Genomic DNA, 22,500 nt, shown 5'->3' with positions numbered 1-22,500 from the left:
TGAGCAGAATGTTAGTGACGGAGAGTAAGCGCAGGGCATTCCACTTCCCGGTGTCAGCAAAGCCGTAATGAACATATAATAGCCCCCTTTTCACTCCTATCGACTGGTCAGAGTTTTAGTACATGGACCGCTAATGCTCATCGCTTGAGAGACTTGAAAATAAAAGGCCATCTCTGGGAGCCTTTTTTTTTTTTTTTTGGAGTGCTTCGGGTGGAAAAAAACCAGGCCTGACAGTTTGATTGATCATCATTTGAGATCAGAAGTCCCTTAAGTGTGGCCTTCGTCTTTGTTTGGGCGCCTATTAGCGCTAAAACTCGCTACACGGAGCACTTTCAGTGCAGTCAGGCTCCGGGCCGAGATAAAGGACTTCTGTCGTGTCCCAAGTTTATGTTAAGATGTTATTTGATGATTTCCGATACTGGCTGAGGTTGGTGTGACTGGAGTGACCGTGAAACGAGATGGGATTAGCCGGGGGGGGGGTGCAGTGGGGGACTGTGACGAATGTGCAACTTCTCACGCGAGCAAACACGATCTCTGACCTCCCTGGTAAACATGGCTGGACAAGGGCTTTTGTACACGCCTCTTATCTCTGTCCGCATCTCAACCCTGCCCTGTCACCGCCAACACAGCTAAACACGCCCCGCTGACATGTCTGTGTGTGGTGTGTGTGTGTACGTTCAGTAATGGTTTACATTGAGCACTATAGTGAGTGTGAATGTGGCCATTGAACCCCAACACACAGGGTGATTCAGGTTTTTCAAAGCCACACAAAACGTGTCTTGCGGCCTGCGTGCACGTGTCTCGCGGCCTGCATGCACGAGCTCTGGGGGGAAGGCTTTCTGGTCCTGCCTCTGCTCACACACACGGTGCCTTGCTTCTTTCTCTTCACCTGGGAGTAAGATAAGCGTGGAGAGATGGAGGGTGTCTGGTTGCACATGGGAACAATAAGCCTGTTCTGACACAGTGAGAGATTTGCCCACTAATTTACATGCTCTAAAATGTCCGTTATTTACCTGGTTATGTGGGCTCTGCTGTGGGACCGTGTGTGTGTGTGTACATGCGTGCATGCGTGCAGGGCATCTGTGGCTCACAGTTTCATAAGAACGGTGGGAGTCAGCACTAACCTGGGGCTTCTCAAGCTTCTCCTGTGTGTCTGCATGCCTGCAAGTGTATTTGTGTACAGTCTGCTCTCTTTAAGCTTCTTAAAGCTGTGTGTTTGTGTGTTTGTGTGTGTGTGTGTGTGTGTGTGTGTGTGTGTCTTAGCTTTAGGTTATAGCTCCAGTTGAAGGTAGTGTGAGCACTATAATAATCTGGGGTTAATATTCTCTGCAATTCCCACTGCTCTGCTGCATGCAGAAATCCTCTTAACAGAGGAGACTGCTGCATTTATTCAACAGATTTCTCCCCTCTCTCACTCCTCCCCTCTCTCACTCCCCCCTCCCTCTTTCTAATTTGTTTGTTTGTGGTTGTTTACTCTAGTTGCAATTCATCGCGTACTGACCTAGCTCTGGGGGGGGGGGGGGGGGTGGTGCACATTCTCATAAGACGTTCCCCTCGCTGGCTCGCAGAGGCAAACGTACACCTCACACCGAGCTGCAGCTGTCCTGCTGCATGGCGACGTTCCACGCTGTCCTGCTGCATGGCGACGTTCCACGCTGTCCTGCTGCATGGCGACGTTCCACGCTGTCCTGCTGCATGGCGACGTTCCACGCTGCATTACATTTCCCCTGCTGGCCTCTAATTGACTTGTTACACTGGTGCTCACCTGTTGAGGTCAACCAAAGAAGTTTACCCCGACAACCTCTTTTATCTTGTAAGTCAGTGTGGCGACACCCACAAGCACACACCTTAATTCCATGGGGAAAAAAATAACCCAGATTTAGTTAGATACTGATTCATGTGAACAAACACGCACCCGCACACCCCTGCATGGAGTAAGTAATCAAATAAAATGCAATCAAAAACTACGTCAGGCCTTTGCACTGCATGACAAACTTTGACAAATGCATCCTGGACTTTTAAGTAGAAGTAAAAAGCACTTACTCTCACTGACTAATTTCTTCATACATAGTTTGTACTTGTATGAATTATTGATGAATAAACACTTGGTAAATACGTGCATTAATGCTCACTGCTTGCACACACATATGCTCAGGCAAGCCTGCACACACACGTTGTCAGCGTGATGAAGTGAGGCCATCGAGGGTCCCCGTTTAACTTGTTTATAGTCAAGCGGATGGGGGTTTATGCTCAGGACAGCAGAATAATGAGAAGCCTCTCGAATTATGAAACAAAGGACAGTGTGCATCAATTAGCAGCCGTTTAGCCACACACGCCGGAGCAGCGGTCTGCTTTCAGGAGAATCTATTTGTGCACGTGCTTGAGTGAAAGTGTGTCTGTGTGTGTCTGTGTGGGCGTGTGTGTGGGTGTGGGTGTGGGCGTGTGTGTGTGTGTGTGTGTGTGTGTGTGTGTGTGTGTGTGTGTGTGTGGGCGTGTGTGTCTGTGTGTGTGTGGGCGTGTGTGGGCATGTGTGTGTGTGTGTGTGTCTGTGTGTGCGCGCGCGCACCTTCTTTGCCTATATGGGTCTACGTAACAAAGTGTGAAAGAGACACTTGGTCAATTAGTCCTATTAAAAACACCATCAGAGGGCTGTTTGATATTGAAATGATCTGCTCCCACTGAGGACTGACGTCTTTGCCTGACAATTAAACACACACTGTGTCATCACAGTGGGGGGCAGGGCTTCTCACTTTCTCCAGTCGTTACAGTGCATGTGTTGGATCAGTCGGTGTGTGTTTGGAGGGGATACGAGGAAAGAACTGCTTACGTTCTGGTCTTTAAACCTGCAGTACCTATGCACATCTGCATTTATTTTTGCATGTACCCGAGTCAAGCTCTGGCTGTGTGTTGTGTGTGTTTGCACGCACATGCGCACGCAGGCGAGTACAGGTGCCGGTGAACAGCGTCACCCAGGCTGGGCACAGCCTTAAAGCGGACAGACGGGGGACTGTGCACACTGGTACCAGCTTCTGGCACCCACCCACCCCCACCCCCACCCAACACACACACCCCCGCTCTCAACGGCGTGCCCGCGGCGTCATGGTAGCGCTCCGCTAGCAGTGCCGGGATGACAACCACGAGCTCGGGGGATGACGGTGATGCAGAGGCGCGCCACTCTGCCCGCACGCCGTAGAGGTCCCACTGTGGAGGGGGGTGCTGGGCTCTCCCTCCTCTTTTAGGGTCTGCCTAACAAAGCCGCCCGGTCCTCCCCCAGCCGGGCTGTGGAGCTGCAGTCGTTTACCCGCAGACATTTGCCTTTTGTCTGCCTTTTACAGCGGTGTTATAAAGCTCACGGTGTTACTGATGCCATAAAGAACAGAGCTGCGTGTGCACAGGCGCTTCATTAAATGCTTTGTTCCGCTGCTCTCCCTGCCGCTAAAGGACAGGCACTGGCGGATGGCCGCAGGTACGGGGCGCTGCTGGTTTCCTGAGCTCATCAAGGCCTCGTCCCCTCCTTCAAATAAATCACACTCTTTTCAAATCATGTATCAACTGCCTGCCAACGTCCTGTTTGGCTGCTACGTGCTTTTATTATGGAAAATGAGCTTTACTTTCATTTTCAGGGTGCATAGTGAGATCTCTCTCTCCCTTCTCTCTTTCTCTTGCTTGGCCTCCCTCTTTTTGAGGGGTCGCTGCAGTGTTTTGGGAGAGATCATTTGTGGCCTCATTCTTTTTTTTTTTTTTACAGTCATCTTATACTAGACCACTGGGGCAGTAAAAAGTACTAGCTAAACTTTTTACTAACAAAAACGGTTCTGTACATCTTTCACACACAGTTAAACATTATATATATATATATATATATATATATATATATATATATATATATATATATATATATATATATATATATTTTATCTCGCTGTGGGAGCAAATGGAGGGACATGATCGCAGTTAGCAAGCAGCTTGGCCTGCGCCACATTGCCCTGCTGCTCAGTAACTGCTCCACAGCTCAGCCTCAGAGCCAGTGGGCTGCACATCAAAGCCCAGAGCTGCTGGGTTTGCCTATTATATATCCTTCTTAAAAGAGCACAAAAGCAGTGAGGGTTTAAATGGAATTATATTGGTTTTCTGTTTTCTCTCTCTCTCTCTCTCTCTCTCTCTCTCTCTCTCTCTGTGTGTGTGTGTGTTTGTGCGTGTGCGTGTGTGCGTGCCCATGCGAAGTATAGAGAAGCGCGCTACGTTTGTTTGCTGAGTTTCTGGCAGAGCACTGTGCATAAGATGTGTATAGATCCCAGTTGCATGTAAGCATTGTCCTAATGTGTAGGTGTGACTCACAGTCACACATCACCTTCCTGATCTCCCACTGACTGCCTATCTCTGCATTATCTGGGTCACACCGAGACCTTCTTCACTGAGCCGTTCATTATCAAATTCTCATTCCAGGGCTCGATGCTTAGATGACCTGATCAGCATGACTCTCCCAAGTCCACCGTCAGGGCCTTGATTAATGTCGTCAGGCAGATCTATCCTGTTGGTTAAGCTAAAGCCAATAATCAATAGCTATTCATTTCTGCAGCCTCTGAGCTTCCATCTGCTCTGTGTCATATTAATAACAACATATTTCAACAGAAGTTTCAACTTGAGAATATTCCCTTAATGTGAATCTTTAGAAAATGTCCTCCAAGTGTAGAGGTTCGTCTTGAATGTGGAGTGATTAAAGGTTCTTAAAGCGCCCCAGGCTTTGGTCTGATAGTTTCTCCCGTGGTATGAGTGTTTGTTTACACCATAATAAGGCAAATGCTTCACCCTTTACGCTCTTGCAGCAGGCAGGTTCCATTCTCTTGTCGTTCCTCCCTTCTCCTGCGTTTTCCTCTTTCCACTTCACTTCCTGTGACTCCTGCTGGTTTCTTTGTGGTGCGTGTGTGTGTGTGTGTGTGCGTCTGGAGGCACTGGGACACCGGTGGTCTTTCAGTTTGGATAAGGTAGCGGGGTCTCACGTTAGGTGGGTTATCGGGGTGTATATTGGGTAAGATACTGGGGGTTTATGTTAGGTAGGAAGTGAAAGTAGCAGGGCTTGTGTTGGGTAAGGTAGGGGGGCTTGTGTTGGGTACAGCTCAGTACAACTTGAGCAATTGAGGGTTAAGGGCTTTGCTCAGGGGCACAACAGTGGCAACTGGGCAGTGGTGGGGCTTGAACCAGCAACCTTCCTATTACAAATCAAATACCTCGATCACCTAGCTACCACTGTCGGGGTGGGGGGGTGGGTGTTGGGTAAGGCAGCAGGGCTTGTGTTGGGTAAGGTGGGGGGCTTGCGTATAGTAAGGTTAAGAGGACTTTGGGAAGGCCGCAGATGTTGCCCTCTTGTGCCTAAGATTTGGTCCGTCACCACGACGCTCCTCAATCAATTAAACGGAGTTAATCAGTCCCCCACATCAGATGGCCAGTGAGCTGTCTCACCCAGGCACCAGCTCAAATCAAATCTGAGAGGCACACACTCGTGTCTCATTTCCCATATACTCATCTCCTGTTTCCTCTCACACATGCGCTTACACACACACACACACACACACACACACACACACACACACACACACACACAGACTCTCTCCAACTTTATCTACGACACAAATCAGTTGTGTGTCTGCGTGTGGAGAAGCTTCTAACAAAGACCGCTGCATTCTCTCACAGCCCATGAGCCTCCCTGGCGCTGCCTCCGTGAGACTGAAAGCGCGGCAAAACATATTCACAACAGACCGCAGCAATTTCCAGCCAAAGTGAAACTGCCTTTATTTCTGTAAGCAAAATTTCCTAGCTGAGCTCCTCTGTGATGTGCGTTTTAAAATAAGACAGCTCGTGTTGTGGCACTTCCTGTTGCATGTGAGCCATCTTCTCGTATTCCTGCTCAAACCAACACTGCTACAGTGGCTCTCCTTTGTCGCCGTTATTCTGTGGGGTTTTTTTTCCTCCTGTTTGTCCCTCTTCACTCTCAGCTCTGAGCGGTCAGGGAGCAATCACACCCTGCTTAGCCTGGACAATGGGCAGCGAGGCGCCCTTCCTCGCTAATGCGGTTTATCGTTAACGCGCCCTGTCCTTCATTGTTAGGAGCCGGGGTTTTGTTGGGTCAGTCTCTGAATAGGGGGAGTAAGAGGTGACACCAGGCCTCCATGCACGACCAGTGGTGCCCTCTCGCGCCCCACAGTGCTTGGTGCTATGATGCTGCGTCTGAACTCTGATCTTGTAGCGTTTCACCGAAACACGGTTCACATAATGAAAATCTATATATGGTTTTAAAGAGTTGTAGTAAATCTTAGTGTTGTTTCTTTCAGAAGTAGAATGCGTTCGGAGGACATTTTGCGAGTGCCAGGCTAAAGTAATGATCACTGGCTGCAAGGCAACTCTGCAGCGTTCATTGATTTAAGTGCAAAATTAGTCACAAGTGAAACAGTCAGAACCAAAACCATGTTGGCAGGAAAACAAATAGCTTTAGTTTTGATGTGATTGTTTCAGTATTGACACACTATTCTTTTTTTTTTTTTTTTTTTTTTGCTCTTTCAATTGAAAAAGTTGGGGTGCCTTGTAGAGTGGTAGAAGCTCCTACACCCACCCCCTGATTTAATTTCCACTCCACAGAAACAACAAACAGCTCTCACATGGTCTGTCAGACACCCAGTAAATCCGCTTTTACTGCTGGGAGCCGCACATGCCCAGGCCCAAGGAAGCGGCTGGAGGGAAGAGGAAAGCAGAGAGCTAAGCTCTATTCGCAGCTTTATTAATCAAATTAATCGCACAAACAGTTACTCCGCTTGATTAAAGGGTATGAATGTGCAGGAAAAATATCTTTAGTGCATTAAATGTATAAATGTTTTCAAAGGATTTTATAAGCCGCGGCATGATTTCAGACCAGTGCGGTTCATGCTAGCCTGACGTTAATGGTCTGGGCTGTTTGGGACACTACTGTGTTCATTTAAATATGTGTTTCCACATTATGATGCCTGCATTACGTACAACTCGCGCGCGCCCTTTTCTAGCACAGCTGAAGCAGGTTGAAGGTCTTCTGTTCAAAATGTCCCGTTTCTTTGGAAAAAGTGCAATGAAATTTGCAAAAAAAGTACACAGAGTTTCCAGAGAAATATATATTATATATAAAGAAGAAGAACTGATGTGCACTCTGTGAACTTCAGAAGCCAAAGATGATAACATTTACTGTTTTGAACATGAGCTCATTTAATTTCCTAGAACATCAGTAGTGCTTGGTGTGCAGAGCAGATGAGCGACCTCTGTCTAGCACATACTCCTTCTTTGGAAACCTTGTGTACTACACTGAACTACAAATGCAGCTATATATATTTATATAAACCTACTCTATAAACCCTCTCCCCCTGCCACGTGTGTCGCCCCCGGTTGCATTCGCGTCTAGGTGAGCCACAGACCGTGATCTGGCTGTCCCTGCTGCGGCTCAACCCACCGAGCAGGTATGCTTTACATCGGACCTCCGACTGTCTGGCCGGCGCTGCGTTCTTTGAGATGCAGCAGGAGGCAAACTGGCCTGGAAGCACTGTGGGCACACACACACACACACACACACACACACACACACACACACACACACACATACGCACACACATGCACGCACGCGCGACTCCTTCCCTCTGTCTGCTGCGCATGCGCCCCTCAAGCTGAGCTTTAGTGCAAACAAATTAGCGTCTCGCATACAGTGGGGCGGGCGAGCGAGTGCCCTTCCTTTAATTAGGAGCAGAATGCAGGCAGAGATTAAACACCAAGCGCGACAGCGGCGAGACCCAGAGAGGGTGTGGGGCTTCGGGGAGGCACGCTGGCCCACTGCTGCCTCTGTTTGATCAGTCGCCCATCTCTGGCCTGGGCACCCAATCAACCCAGTGGGGTTCCACAGACAGCCTTATCAGTGTTAGGAGCCTGACCTCTGGCCTTCAGGCTTATCAATGACCAGGGCAAGCCACAGAATCTCATCAGTGAATACCATCAAGGCAGGAGGAAGGACACCTCAGGCGCTTCAATTACAGTGGTGCGCGTGTGTGCGTGTGAGTGTGTGTGTTTCCCAGCTATTCCTGCTGTTGTTGCAAAGGCGCGTAATTAACAGCACGATTAAGATATAGGTGGCTGTGATCCGTGCGCTCCGGAACGCGCGCACCTCCAGCTCTTTGCCTGTTCCTCTCCATCAGGCACCCGCTCTCGCCGTCCTTTATCATAATTACTGCACTGAATCGACAGTCCAGAGGATCCAGCGGCTGCAGCGGAAATCACATATCGGAGAGAAAACCGTGCTGGAGGAAGCACAGGCAGGCAGACTAGTGCGGGCGCGCAAAGGCCTGCAGGGGAAACGGAGAAAAGCATTTAAAATTGTATTAAGATGGAGTGCGAGATCGACCCGGAGATCCGCAGGTGCTTAAAAGCCACGTGATCAAAGTCATCCCGTCATCTCCTTTCCTTTTAGCGCTATCGGAATCTGTCCAGGGCCATTCCGCGCGCTACCTGAAATCGGAGCTCTGTGGATCGTTTCACCTTATGTCCGTGAAGTGTTCCCCGGATCCTGACGAGGACACCTTTCTTGCCGAGGTTTATGGTCCATGGGCGTCCAGGGTGTCCACTGCTCTCTCCCAGCCTCGCTTGGCAGACACCTGCCCCCTTATGGTTCAAAGCAGAACTGCCATGGATCCCAAAAAGACAGGGGGGCCGTCGGGGGTGATGCTCAGCGCGGGCCGGTTGCGTCGTCTGTCCGTGGCACTGTGGGCCGTAACTCGGAGCTGCACACAAGCAGACGAGCAGAAGCAGGATGTCCGGGTCAGGTGTTTATCGGAATCACTCTCCTTAATAAAGCTGCTCTTTATTAAGTGGCCATAAACCAAAGGCCAACTCCATTAGTCGTCCGCACGGCCACGTACGCAAGGTGTTAGCTCAGGCCGCTAAATGAACGCGAGTGCATGGAGAAGCAGGGTCTCGGGAGGACGGTTCGCTCTGTAGATAACGAGGTCTGCCATCCGCGCGGCCACCGTTCCGCCACGGGGACCCCCAACCGCCGTTTCATCCCACGAAGATAATCAGGCCAGGGGGCAGCGGCAGGGACACGTGCCTGTAAACAGGCAGAGGAAAAGGAGCTTCTCCTGCGCAGGCCGGAGCCGAGGAGAGGGTCCGGGCCCCCCCGCGCAGGTCGGGGAGTGGGAGTGGCTGCCAGGGAGGCTTTGAAATTCAGCAACAGATACAGCACAAGGACACAGCCAGGCCACTGTGCGAGGAAGAACTCGGGAGTGAGTGTGCGCACGTGTGTGTTTTTGTTTTCTTCAGTTAAGAGAGAAAAACAGCTATCAGCACAGCCAGGCTGTAAATTAAAGTGTCATGTGCACCCGTGTGCTGTTCACATGCTAATTTACTGATCTCATGAGGTGAGGTCAGTACACTTCACCGATGGAGCCTGGGAGAGGCTGTGTGTTAGTGTGCATCTGTGTGTGTGTGTGTGTGTGTGTGTGTGTGTGAGTGTGTGTCTGAGTACATGTGTTTGTGCATGTTCGTATTAATGTGTGTATGTGCACATGCACTTATTCGTGTAAACAAGAATAAGTTGACACCTAGTGTTCTTAGATAAGGGGCGGAGCGCAACACGGCATCTGGACCCATATGTGCTTGCTGGACCATCAAAGAGCGCGTGATTGACATTATGTTTTCTTTAGAACACCATCCACTGAGCATCCCAGCCGTGAATCCGCCTGAGTACGTCTGTGGGCATGGCCTGTGTCAATAACCTGTTCCGAGCTATGTAGATAAGAGCACCGAGGGAAACACGGGGGGGCGGGGGGGGTGTACCATGTAAACACTGATAGCACTGCTTTGTATCTGCCCTTTGCACTGGCAGTGGAATTCCTCGTTCGGAATTCCATTCCAAATGGTTCGCTTCCACTCCAGGCCTGTTTATCCTCAGCCTGGAGCTGCACTGTGCAGGGCCACGATGGCTTTCTGAGCAGGGGGAGGGTACGGGGAGCCAGGAACCTGCGTGGCTCGGTTCAGCTGCGCTGGGCCCCACTTACCGGAGGTTATTGGATCTGGGTGCTATTGTATGTGATGCCTCTGTCAAGGCAGAGGTGGCAGGCAGCTACAATCGCGCATGTTCCAGTGCTGCCCTTTTTTGGTTTCTTAGAACTGAAGAGGTTTCTGGGGAGCAGGGCTCGGGTGGAGTAGCGGCAGCTGGAGCCAGAGGTTTGGTCTTACGTAGCGTGATCCGTGCGGGCATCCCGTGTTTTCCTGTCCCCCTGCGGCCGAGGGTTCGAGCAGAGACACAGCCTCCACTGTTCTGCGGTCACCTCCGCACTCCGCCTGCTGTTAGCCCCAAAGATGGATGATGTCAGGCCCACGCGGGGTCGAGGTACGTTCGGACGGGCGAGAAGGGCGCCGTCGACGCATCTGTGCTGATCTGGGGCCAGCTCTTCCTGGTTACATTGTAACTTTAACCGGGTCAAAAGGACACGCTGAGCTGATCCGCGAGCAGCACGGGGCGGCTTTTATCACGGGCCACTGACAGCCTGAAACTCTCAGGTCAAACTGTGTGCCAGCCTCCAGAGCTCAGAGAGTCTGGGCAGGAGGCTGCACTCGCAGGCGCAGATAAGAGAGTCAGAGCAGGCTGGGACTCTTCGGCGGAACAGCCGCGCTGGCCCTGCGATGACCGTTCCTCACGAGTGAGCAGCTGCTGACCGATCATGTGATCAGGCTACAAAGCAAAGCCGGAGGAAAATCGCCCCGGAGTCTCCCAGAAGCGTCTCGCACAAATCACAGCAGAGGACGTTAACGGCAGGCTCTCTTTAGGCCGCGCCTTGGCCGATAGCGGCGCCGCGGTCTCGGACAGGTTCCCGTGTCGCTACGCGGGGTACATCTGTTGCACTGTGTTCAGTGTGACAAGGAGAACAGACTTTCTAAGAAGTTTATTTTGGGCTGTGCTGGAGATTGCCATGTCATTAAGGTCTGGCGGTGAAGTTAGAGGGCTGCGTTCTCTCAGCGCGTAACATGGGACAGTGGATTTGGGCTGGTCTGTTGGATATAGAACCAGGGCTTTGATGTGTGCACTGCATATGGCTTTCTGTGTATTTCTGTTCCCTTCAAGCTAGTTCCTCCCTCCTGTAGCCCGTAACTTCCCTCTGTAGTTAGTAGTAGAGTCTCATCTCTCTAGTATCTGCTCAGCTCACGTCTTCCCCCCACGGCACACTGCTGGAGCCCTAAATTAGTGAGTGACTTGAGGTGGTGCAGCTGAACAAAATTTAATTTATTTTTCTCATTACCTCACCACCCTTCTCAACAAACCAAACGGAGAACGTCCAATGCTTTACTCTGAAAGAAATTCGTGTGTGTGTGTGCGCGCGCGCGCGGGTAAGTCTGAAAGCATCGTGAAGGCGGTTTTCGCTCGTCTCGCTTGGCCTGTTAAGCGTTTGTTTCACATACTCCTCTTCCTGCTTGGCACCTAACCCACATGCCCTTGTTGATCCTTTTTAAAAATATATTCCTGGCCTGCTGTCAAATACACGTGCATTAATTCCAGCTCAGCTCGGCATTTCCGTGCCCATTTCCTTACCTGGCCTCCGTTTACCGCGTAAACCTTACCTCAGCGTTTTAACTTTGTGCTACCTCTGTATTTTTATCAAACTTCTTGTAGCCAAGAGCGAGTTACGAGGTATCATGACGGTTCCTAGAGGCAGCATTCAACATCAAAGAGACTGCACATGGCAGCGTGTCGATAATTACCATAATTACATGTGTTTTATTCGCTTTCTATTCCTGTTTGCTATTGTGATCTCGCGTAATTATTGGACTGTGCCTCGTCTGTATGACCGGTTTGCAGAAATACCCCCGAACCGACCTGTGCTTTCGCAGCCAGCGCGCATTTCACGATCGCCGGTGACCGCCTGTGTTCCGTCCGCCGCGCGTCGTTTTAGAACTGCGCCGAGCGAAAGCGGCAGTGCGCGCTCCTCTCTGATGAGAGGCTGGAGGGAGGCGGAGGGAGGTGCAACGCGAGGGCTGTAACGCGATAGCTGCGCCGTCCTAAATGCTATTACATCCACGCGCTGCAGCAGCGCTCGCGCAGACCCAGCTCGCACACGCGCCGGGCAACTGAGCGGAGAGTAGCGGCGGCACCAGGCAGCGCGAGGCGTCAGCGGCTCGTGGCTATTTCTGTCGCGTGTCTTCGGTCGCGTACGCACTCGCGCGGTTTTAAACTTCATCTAGTGCGCGATATCGCCGCGCGCCTCGTTTTACCGTCTTACGTGACACGCGAGTGAGTTACAAGCGGAAAGTCCGGGGAGAGAGACAGACGCGCCTCGTGCCTTCTGGATTTGAAAGCAACCCTCACTTTTAAGCGCCAGGCTTTTCCGAGCGAGGAATTTAAGCCCGAGATTGTGCGATCCAATATTTATCGCAGGTTTGTGCTTTAAAAGCGATTTTCCCAGTAGGGTGTAGGAGGAAAGTTAGGAAACACCAGCTTTACTTATTTTGCGTAATTACAGAGAGCAGCGGAATGGCTGCGTTGTTTAACGGCGCTCGCTGAGTTCCGTTTTCTGAATAACGCGCAAACAGGCGAGAAACCTAAAGGACAATTCTTATCAGTGTGGTGAAGTCCAGCCGCAGGCTGCTCTCGGTGGATACGCTCGTTCCTTCAAACGAAAAGAACATTTTGATTCAACAAAGAAGACTTCAGTCACACGCTTTCCCAAGGCGCGATGGATTTACCTTCCAGGCTGTGTGGATGTTTGCTGGCTCTTTGTTTATCATCGCTGGTTTATGGAGACGAGGGTACGTTTTATTTTTCTTTTATTTTTAATTTAGAGCGCTTAATTTTTTTAATTCACATTGCCTACAACAGACTGGAAGTGCTTGACAGTTTGGTAGCTAATAATCAACATTTCACCTCTTTTTACAAGCAATGTTGCGCGTATTCCTAAGCGTAAAACTATTTTAAATTCGAACCGAGCAGGTCTGTTTCCAGAAGCGGCGCATCGACGCTTCATCATGTTTCGAAAAACATCTGTCAGCAACACGGCAACTGGTGTTTAATCGCAGCACCCGTTTTTATGGAAGCATAAAATTACAAATATGGGTTAAAACATACAGCGTGACCCAAAGCGACTCGGGTCCGCGCCATCCATAGAGTGTGTGTGTGTGTGTGTGTGTGTGTGTGTGTGTGAACTCAGCTTATATGCTCCACTTGTTTTGTCGGGGTAACGGTTTGGCGTCCGTGCGGGGAGACCTGTGCCCCTCGCGCGGTTACGATGGACACACGTCTTCATTTGGACTTTTTTTTGGCCTTTATTACTTCGACGTGAAAGCAATTGCAAAGCCAAAATATATATTTTCGTATTTTATTTTCGTGTTTCTGTGGTAGTGGTAGTATTGTCATTCATCTTCAATTAGGACATTTCTATATCGCGCCGAAAAGTGAGCGGTACGCCATATAGTCGTGCGCTGTTCGCGTCAAAATTGTGTTTTTTCGCATGAATAGGACGTTTCTTAAGATTAGTAAAATAGCGTGTTATTTTGCCATTATATATAATAAATCTAATGTACCAGAGGGACCTGGAACTAACACGTTGTATGTCGTTTGTTCCAGTTTGGTCTTAATACCCACGTTTTTGTTACGAATCTGTAAGGTTGGCACTTGCTGGGGTAGTGTTTGTGGCTAGGGTTTGGTCAAGAATGACAACGTGTGGGTTGTTATAAACAGATTTTACAAGGATAGACTTCTGTTTAAATAGAGACCCGAGGTTTATGATACGGTCGTGCCGCCTGTCTACCGGGTCACTTCACGGGAGCGCGTGGGTCGTTTGTCTCGACGTAGCCCGACGCTCCACGTAAGTCACTTTATACGCTTCACTGCAAAAAAAAAAAAAAAAAAAGATATGTTCGATAACTGAACGTTTTCCCGAACTTGGATGATATTTCTAAATATGCATTCATGTGCTGTTCTCCGAACGGGCGTGTAGTTCGCGTAGTCCCCGGTTTGCGTAGTCCCCGGTTTGTGCTCGGTGTATGAAAACTCGTCGTGTTTCATACTACCAAAGCGTAGTCAGCTAAAACAGAGGAACGGAACACGGTGCATACGTGCAATCAGCACACCAGTGATGATGTTTGAAAGTGATCGGCTTTCTCAGGAGACTGTTTTGACTCCACTCTTTTTGGGATCGGAACCCTCTTTATTTGTAAAGGGTTCTTTTGTGCGTAATATTGCTGTTTTAATAATGTTATGCGTTTTCAGAGTAAACAACAGTGGAGTGTATCTGTGTCAGCTTTTCCACATAAAATGCATATTTTCACCAAACTTAATTATATAGCGACTCCACTTTATAGCGAAAATTAATTTTGTCTAAGGTCCGTATCAGTGTGGTTTCTAGACTGAAATGTGTAGTTTATAATGGAGCGCATAGTTTGTGCCTTAAGTTTATACAAAAAAAAACATTGTTTAGTGCGAGATTTATTTATCTGCTTATTTATTTATTTAGTTTCTATTTTGTTAAACTGTTGGCGTCACTGACAGCAGTGTGCAGTGTGTGTGCTCCACGAGCACCTTCTCCTCAGGGCTCGCTCGCGTCTATCGCCGTCACGAAGCACCGCGTCAGCGCTCCGGCTGCGCGTCTGATTGGCTGCGTCCGATGTCTCGAGCGCTTAGAACTAAGGCGCTCGCGGGGTCGGGCAGGCGTGGTGAGTGCTCGTGGGTTATGGCTGCTCGGGGTGGCGCGTGGCGGGTGGGGTCTGGAAGAACAAGAGGGAGATCTGGGAAGAGGCCGCGTGCGCAGGACAGGGCCAGGGGAGAGCGAGCAAGTTCCGTCTCTCGCGTCAGAAAATTATTAGCGGACGTCCGCCCGGTGAAAGCGGAAAAGCTTATTGGCGCATGCCAGTCCGCTATCGCTGTGTTCTCCGTGCCTCGCTCCCTCGTGCTAGCAGCGCTGGCACCTGACCAGACTGAAATGCCTTCCGCTACGTGTGCGCACGAATGTTTGTTTTTTTTTGTGTGTGTGTGTGTGTGTGTGTGTGTGTGTGTGTGTGTGTGTGAGAGAGAGAGAGAGAGAGAGAGAGAGTGAGTGAGTGTATGTGCATGCATGTGTGTATGAGTGTGTGGATGTCTGTGTGCACATGTGCGTATATGTGTGTGAAATAGAAAGTGTGTGTGTGTGTGTGTGTGTGTGAGAGAGAGAGAGAGTGTGTGCGCGCCCGCTCATGCCCTCCTGCACCCTCGGTGCGCCCGCTGCTCGGCTGCGGTGTGGGTCGGGCCGTGTGCTGGTCAGCTGTGCCTGGAGGCTTTGCTGCCGCCGCCGCTGCTGCTGCTGTTGATTACAGGCCTGCGCAGCTGCGGCGGTTCACCTGGCCACCTGCAGAGCGCCAGCTCTGGAAACCAGCAGCGCTGCGCCGGCTGAGAGCGCGTGCTGCTACCGGCCACGCAAACAAAGCAGCAGGGGCTCACTGCTGCTTCATAACCGGCCTCGCTGGGTTCTGTGGGTGTTTTCAATTGGGCGATAGGAGCTTGGCTGTACTTTCGGCTGCCTTTCTGGGGGAAATAGGAAAATGGCTCTGCTTGCTGGCCAGTCGCTCCGTGGCATGCAGAGTGGTTAGGATCTTTTTAAAATTTCATTGGATTTTTATCAGGGCCCTGTTAAGGCCGTTTGTCATGTGCTGCTTTTGCCGTTCTGAGGCCTCTGCCTTTCGGTCCTCATCTGCTCATCTGTGTTTTTACTGCTCCCTTTGCTCTGAGTGTCAGTTCACTTGTCCTCAATGCTGCCTTCTTCTGCTTTAATGTAAGTCATGTGACAAAGTCCCGTGAAACCTGCTGTGAATGTGTGTGCGCGCGCGTGTGTGTGAGTCAGAGAAACACCAGAGTTGCGCAGTCAGGTTCAGATCAGCCCACCTCAGCTCTCTACACTGTTGACACTCACATGCTGATGAGACGCAGATGTAGCGCTTTGGCAGCTACCGCCCAGCCCGTGTGTGTGTGTGTGTGTGTGTGTGTGTTAGAGAGTGTCCGCATCTGTTTGTGTTGTCTGCATGTGCATGTTAATGTGTGTGTGAGTGTGCACATACGCACGCATGTGTGTTTGTGTTCGCGTGTGCGTGTGCGTGTGCGCGCGTGTTCTCAGAGATGGACAGCAGGATGACAGGAGGAGCAGAACTATGCTTACTGAGCAATCCCTCAGCCAAGTTCATGCCAAAGAAAGTATACCACAGTATAATTTCACATCGGCGCTAAAGCAGAAATAAAACGCTTTAGGTTGTGTAGCAAGCCAATTAGAACAGCATCTGTTGCTGTCACATCTAATTGGATGGAATTGGATAAATGTGTGGTATCTATGAAAACAACAGCCATTATAGAAATTGTAGTTTATCTTGTCATCAAGTTGTTTTGTTTTTTTTAGCTTCCCCTTTTTTTTCAGAGAACAATAAAGTTCCATTTAGCGGATGATATGACCATAAATCTGATGAAAGCAGGTCATCTGTTTGGATTCAAGCCAATTAATGACTATTCACTCATTGAGTCTTTCGCTCTCTCTCTCTCTCTTTCTCTGCACCCCTCCATCTCTTTTCTCTCCCTCTCTTTCCCTTTTCCTCTCTCTCTTTTTTCTCACGAGGTGATGGAACAAAAAGTGCTGAACTAGTGCATTTGAAGTGAAATTCAAAACAGCCGAGAGGTCCATAAATAATGCAGCTCCGTTGGCTCTCCTCTGCTTAGCCCCGTTTAGTGCTCCTCATGGCTCGAAGCGGAGAGATGGCCGAGACACGCCCGGCCCGCGCGGGCCGGCAGGCGGCATACCCTGGCCGAGTAGTGCAAACTCACTGGCTTGCCGTTGCCTTTCTGAAGAGCAGACATGATAAGGCAATATTCTCTGTGCTCCCCATTCTGCTTCTGCCCAGTTTGGGTGAAGACAGGCACTCATCACCCCCCCCCCCCCCCCCGACGCCGACAGGGCCGTGGAGGGTGCTTGGAGGAGTGAGTCTGTGCATGCACTCAGTCCCTTGAAGAAAATGGTATAGATCTATGCAGCAATCCAATATTGATTGGCTTGGCAGAGTAAGGGTTTTTTTTAGGATTAGGATTTTAAAATCAGGCATTTGCCTGGTGGGCATTAATTGGAGAGACTGTGTTTATGTCATTGTGATATTGGGGGTTGCGTTTGTGTGGGTGTTACAGGAGTGTGATGCAATGGTTTCACTAGTGGCAGCAAGCCCACATTATATGTGAACGCCGTGATGTGGAATCCACCCTTGCAGCTACATACCATACCATAATTCTACAAATCCAGCTTGTGGGTGTCAGGTGACACTTTTTTTTTAGCATGAGGAAGAAAAGAAGCTCCACGGTGTGTGAACGTTTCACGGCGCAGTCGCAGGAAAATTTACATCTTCCATTACAACCTACACATAATTCTACTCGCAAGTGCATAGTCGCATCACTATCAAGTCTTACAGACATGCACCAAACGCTGAGAGTGTTCCCCTTGTCCTGGTCCCCGTGGCTGTGTGTCGCTCTGATAGCATATGGCAGTGTGTGTAGATGGATCCACTACTTTAGCGGCTCAGGCACAATAATTCATGAGGCCACCGTGCAGCACAGAAGCAGCATCTTTCTATCTCCTTCTCTCTCTCTCTCTCTCTCTCTCTCCTTTTCCCTACTTCTTTCTCTCTTCCTCAACCTCCCCATCTCTATCACGCTCTCTCTATCCTCTCACCTCTTTCCTCCTCCTTTTTTTCTCTCACTCTTTCTTCTCATCTCTCTCTCTCTCTCTCTCTCTCTCTCTCTCTCTCTCTCTCTTTCTCTCTGAACGGAAATGAATCCTCACACAGTGACAGGCCAGTGTGGCTGAGGCCCAGAGCTGAGGGAAGAAGAGCACCCCCTAATGAGAGCCTGTCAGACTGTCGAACCCACACACACACACACACACACACACACACACACACACACACGTGGAAGAAGGCCTGAAGAGAAACTGTTGAGGTATGTGGTGCCAAGTTTAGTAATGCGAGGGGCGGGTGACCTTCGACTGGTCTCTATGACCTCTGCTACTTGGCAAGAGGACAGTTGGTCTTCGACTCCTTATGTGAAGTCTGAAGATCAAACAGGTGGATCAGCTCCACCATTAAAACTCCCCCAAAGAAGACCCCCTCATGGTGTTTAGATCAGCACAGATATCTGTTGAGGTTAGCCAACGTTTCAGCCCTGCTTCTTTAAAACCAGAATTTGTTGTTTCCATCCAGATTCTTTCCTAAACTGTTTTTCAAGATGTGAAAACAACTCAGAGTAGCAGATCATTTTTGTCTAGTAAGCAGATAAGAGCCTGGCACTTTCCCAGGCAGGATGCGGTGTGTTTTCTGCACGGTCATTTGGACTCCTAACCTTGAATGTATCAAAAGCTGTTTGTTAATTCAAAGTAGACACTGCGAGTGAGTGAGCAAACGCCGAGTTGTTTTGATCCGAGGCAATTCTACATCGCATGCATGTTTATTCAGTAATACATTTTTCACGGTTTAAATAATTTAAAATTCAGTCTGGACCCTCCACTGTTTCTGTTGGCAGGAAGCCCTGGCAGGAACGTCCCGGTCTACCACCCAACCCCACCCCTGCACGGCCCTGCACGGCCCCTGATGGGCAGGGCAGGGCGGGGCGACTAGATTCCCGAGGCAGGAGTGTTTGTGGATGTTCCCATTTGCCTCGCGTTTCATGTGGGGTCTCTGAGTGTGCACTGCGGTGGAGTGCGTCAGAGCAACACTCTGCACAGCCCTGTGGGAAATGAGCATCAGGCTGGCATATCATACGCAGCAGAGCAGAAAGCACACCTCTACAGCTATAATAGCTTTCCAAATGTCACCTCTTGAAAGTCTATTACATTTCGAGCGTCTGGTCTTTTTCTTCTTTTCACTAGTTGGCAAGAGGAGCTTTTGGAAAGCCAGCGTACTTGCGTGCGCGCGATGGCGGAGGTCAGGAGAGGGTCAGGGCCGGAGGTCGGTGTTGAGAGCGGGGTGGCAGCGTTCCTGGAACCCCGCGGGCACGCGTGGATTTCGGACGTGAGCTGCACCGCTCCCGAGCGTGCGAGCACGTGAGCGAGGTGCAATCGTGCACAGGACATCCGTGGAAAGCGAACACAGACCCCAAACTGTCAGTCTGAGCGCTGACTTCCTCTGAATGCTTTCCCAGCATGCTCCACTGGGCCTCTCCATGAGGAACAGGGGCGGCAGCAGTTCAGTGCCATCTCGCACTGAACTCCACCGCACTCTCGCGCCGCCCGTGCCCAAGCTGTAAGCTCCGCCTCTGCTCTGAGCCGGGGCTCAGGTTCAACAGCCTGCACGCCACACACGAGTGCGATAATGCATGAAAATGGGATGGATTGTCATGGCTGAGGGAGCGGAAGGTTTGAGGTGGGTGAGTGTGGTAAGCGAAGACTGCAGGAGCAGTGAGATAGAGAGGCAGAGAGTGAAGGAGTACAAGAATAAAAGAGGACCGGCTCTGTTCCCTCCATGCAGAAAGGCGCCATTGTGGCTTATTGCTGATCTCATAGCCCTGTGTTGACCTTTGACCTGAAACAGATACACGGCCTGTCCATCGCTTCCTGTCACAGGACTGTGGCTTTGTGTGCTGGAGGGGTTCGACGTGGGCAGGTCATACCGCAGAATGTGGCTGAGAGTTTGCAGATGGCTGGTCCCTGGTGCTAATGCGCACTGCAGATCGCGGTACACCTGCTCTGCAGCCCAGTGTTCTCCGACTGGCTGATGGATAGGACATGCAGGATGACCAGGGTGTGTTGGTTCAGAATGAACACAACCGGGTCCTCCGGCAGGACAGGAAGTCTCTGTTGTTACGCCGTCCCTTAAACAGGTCTTAAAACGCGCACCGTGAAACTGAAAGGCGCCCTGTGAATCACAAGTACATTCGGGCTCGCTGGTTCTTACCTATTGAAGATCGAGTCAAGTTGTTGGAATCGCCGCCGATTTGAGTCGTTGGAATCGCCGCCGATTTGAGTCGTTGGAATCGCCGCCGATTTGAGTCGTTCGAATCGCAGCTCATTTGAGTCGTTTGAATCACATCTGATTAGAGTCATTTGAATCGCAGCTGTTGGATCGTGTGAGTCAGCAGCACCCCTATCAGCAGGGCTGCTGAATCGTATGAGTCCAGCTTAATCACTCTGACCGAGTCACCTCTTTTGAATCGTTAAAGATGAACCTTTTCCCTCCCATCCCCAGAGCCGTGCGGAGGGCACCGGGACGCCAGCGATGCAGGCTACATCACCACGCCCGGCTACCCGCAGGAGTACCCGCCCCACCAGGACTGCCGCTGGGTCATCACGGCCCCTGAACAGTCCCAGCGCATCGTCCTCAACTTCAACCCCCACTTTGAGCTGGAGAAGCTCGACTGCAGGTGAGCAGACAGGCTAAAGTAGGCTAAATGCAGGCTGAAGCAATGTGAAACTAAGGCTTTCCAGCAGTTGAATAAATTGTATAAATAATGTATGCACGCCTTAATCACTGATGAGATAAGATACACTGCTGTCATCTGAGGCACGCAAACATCTTCCTACATCTAGGTCTTCTTAACATTTTATGTAGCTATACTGTACATAGCGCAGTGTGTTACAAAGCCCTAAATTAAGGCTCCTGAACTGCTCGTGGTTCTTTGCTGAGCTGAGAGCACTGTTAGTTGTGGGCAGCACAACAGATGGAGAGTGAGCGCAGAGACTCATTAGAAGTTGCTGGGTGGCTCAGGGCACAAGGCCATTGATATTCAGTGCTTTTTTGGATGGTATTTCCCGCCGCTATTAAATTCATGCCACAAGACCAGAGCGCTTCCCTGTTTAAAAAGTGTCGAATTCGAACAGGCAGCTGAGGCTTCCAATCTGTCTCCCAGCTACGGTTGGAGAATCTCCTGGTGCCCTACTGGAGACTGTTGAGTCTGGCTCAGTAGTCAACATCACAAACGCCCCGAGGAAGCCTGCGGTGACTCCACTTTAATTAAATATCCAATAAACAAAGCCTTGCCACGACTCGGGGATTTCTGAAAATGTACTGTAGGAATTCGAGAGCATTCTGCAGGCTCGGCGACCTGTGGTGTTTCCTCCCCCTGTTGGTCAGTAGCGGTAATGCAAGGGTCACGGATGACAGGCTGGAGGGAGGCCCCGCACGGAGAGAGAGAGAGAGAGAGCCGGTTCATTTCAGCGCTTTTCAGAGCTAAAACGCTGTTTTATTTAGTGACGTTGGCAGGGATACACGCTTTGCTCGTTGCAGAGTCTGTGACATTTTGAGTCATGTTTCACAAACTGTTTTCCGCAGACTTCTGTAGCAGGCCTACAAAGCTCGTCACAAGCTGCCACTTCAGGATCTGTCTGTCTCTCTCTCTCTCTCTCTCTCTCCCTCTCTCTCTCTCCCTATATATTGCCTCTTTTCCCTTTGCCATTTATTAACATTTTGGCTCTATTAATTATACATAGATGTGTTTTTAATGGGAGATTTATGAAATGGGTTCTGACATTCCTTTGTTGGAATTAGAGCATTAATATTTTACTAGCTGTTGTTGAAAGATGTCTTTCAGCGCTCACGCTCAGCTGACACTCAGCCTTTCTCCATCACTTTGCTTTCTTGTCACATTTGTTCCTCTATTTTTTTTTGTGTGTGTGTCAGTATGTGTATGGGTGTATGGGTCTGTGTGTGTGTGTGTCAGTATGTGTATGGGTGTATGGGTCTGTGTGTGTGTGTGTGTGTGTGTGTGTGTGTGTGTGTCAGTATGTGTATGGGTGTATGGGTCTGTGTATGTGTGTGTGTGTGTGTGTGTGTGTGTGTGTGTGTGTGTGTGTGTGTGTGTGTGTGTCAGTATGTGTATGGGTGTATGGGTCTGTGTGTGTGTGTGTGTGTGTGTGTGTGTGTGTGTGTGTGTGTGTGTGTGTGTGTGTGTGTGTCAGTATGTGTATGGGTGTATGGGTCTGTGTGTGTGTGTGTCAGTATGTGTATGGGTCTGTGTGTGTGTGTGTGTGTGTGTGTGTGTGTGTGTGTGTGTGTGTGTCAGTATGTGTATGGGTGTATGGGTCTGTGTGTGTGTGTGTGTGTGTGTCAGTATGTGTATGGGTGTATGGGTCTGTGTGTGTGTGTGTGTGTGTGTCAGTATGTGTATGGGTGTATGGGTCTGTGTGTGTGTGTGTGTCAGTATGTGTATGGGTGTATGGGTCTGTGTGTGTGTGTGTGTGTGTGTGTCAGTATGTGTATGGGTGTATGGGTCTGTGTGTGTGTGTGTGTGTGTGTGTGTGTGTGTGTGTGTGTCAGTATGTGTATGGGTGTATGGGTCTGTGTGTGTGTGTGTGTGTGTGTCAGTATGTGTATGGGTGTATGGGTCTGTGTGTGTGTGTGTGTGTGTGTGTGTCAGTATGTGTATGGGTGTATGGGTCTGTGTGTGTGTGTGTGTGTGTGTGTGTGTGTGTGTGTGTGTGTCAGTATGTGTATGGGTGTGTGTGTGTGTGTCAGTATGTG

The 22,500-nt window shown here is 50.0% G+C and overlaps 1 protein-coding gene across 2 annotated transcripts in view; it reads left to right on the top strand.

Annotated features, from left to right (window-relative positions):
- Nucleotides 1–12,083: 12,083 nt before the first annotated feature.
- Nucleotides 12,084–22,500, top strand: part of nrp2b (neuropilin 2b) — a 71,917-nt gene continuing 61,500 nt past the window's right edge. Inside the window, exons 1-2 of one of the 2 annotated variants that reach the window (XM_035536548.1) lie at nucleotides 12,084–12,804; nucleotides 20,230–20,404. In XM_035536548.1, coding sequence (XP_035392441.1) covers nucleotides 12,732–12,804; nucleotides 20,230–20,404 — 248 coding nt within the window. In that variant the 5' untranslated portion in view covers nucleotides 12,084–12,731. The remainder of the gene's footprint in view (nucleotides 12,805–20,229; nucleotides 20,405–22,500) is intronic. The other variant, XM_035536547.1, reaches the window with a different exon arrangement.

Source organism: Electrophorus electricus, chromosome 2 (genome assembly GCF_013358815.1).
Source record: "Electrophorus electricus isolate fEleEle1 chromosome 2, fEleEle1.pri, whole genome shotgun sequence".
NCBI classification, from domain to species: Eukaryota; Metazoa; Chordata; class Actinopteri; order Gymnotiformes; family Gymnotidae; genus Electrophorus; species Electrophorus electricus.
The sequence above is the reverse complement of the archived record's forward strand: the minus strand, read 5'-3'. Positions and strand labels throughout refer to the sequence as shown.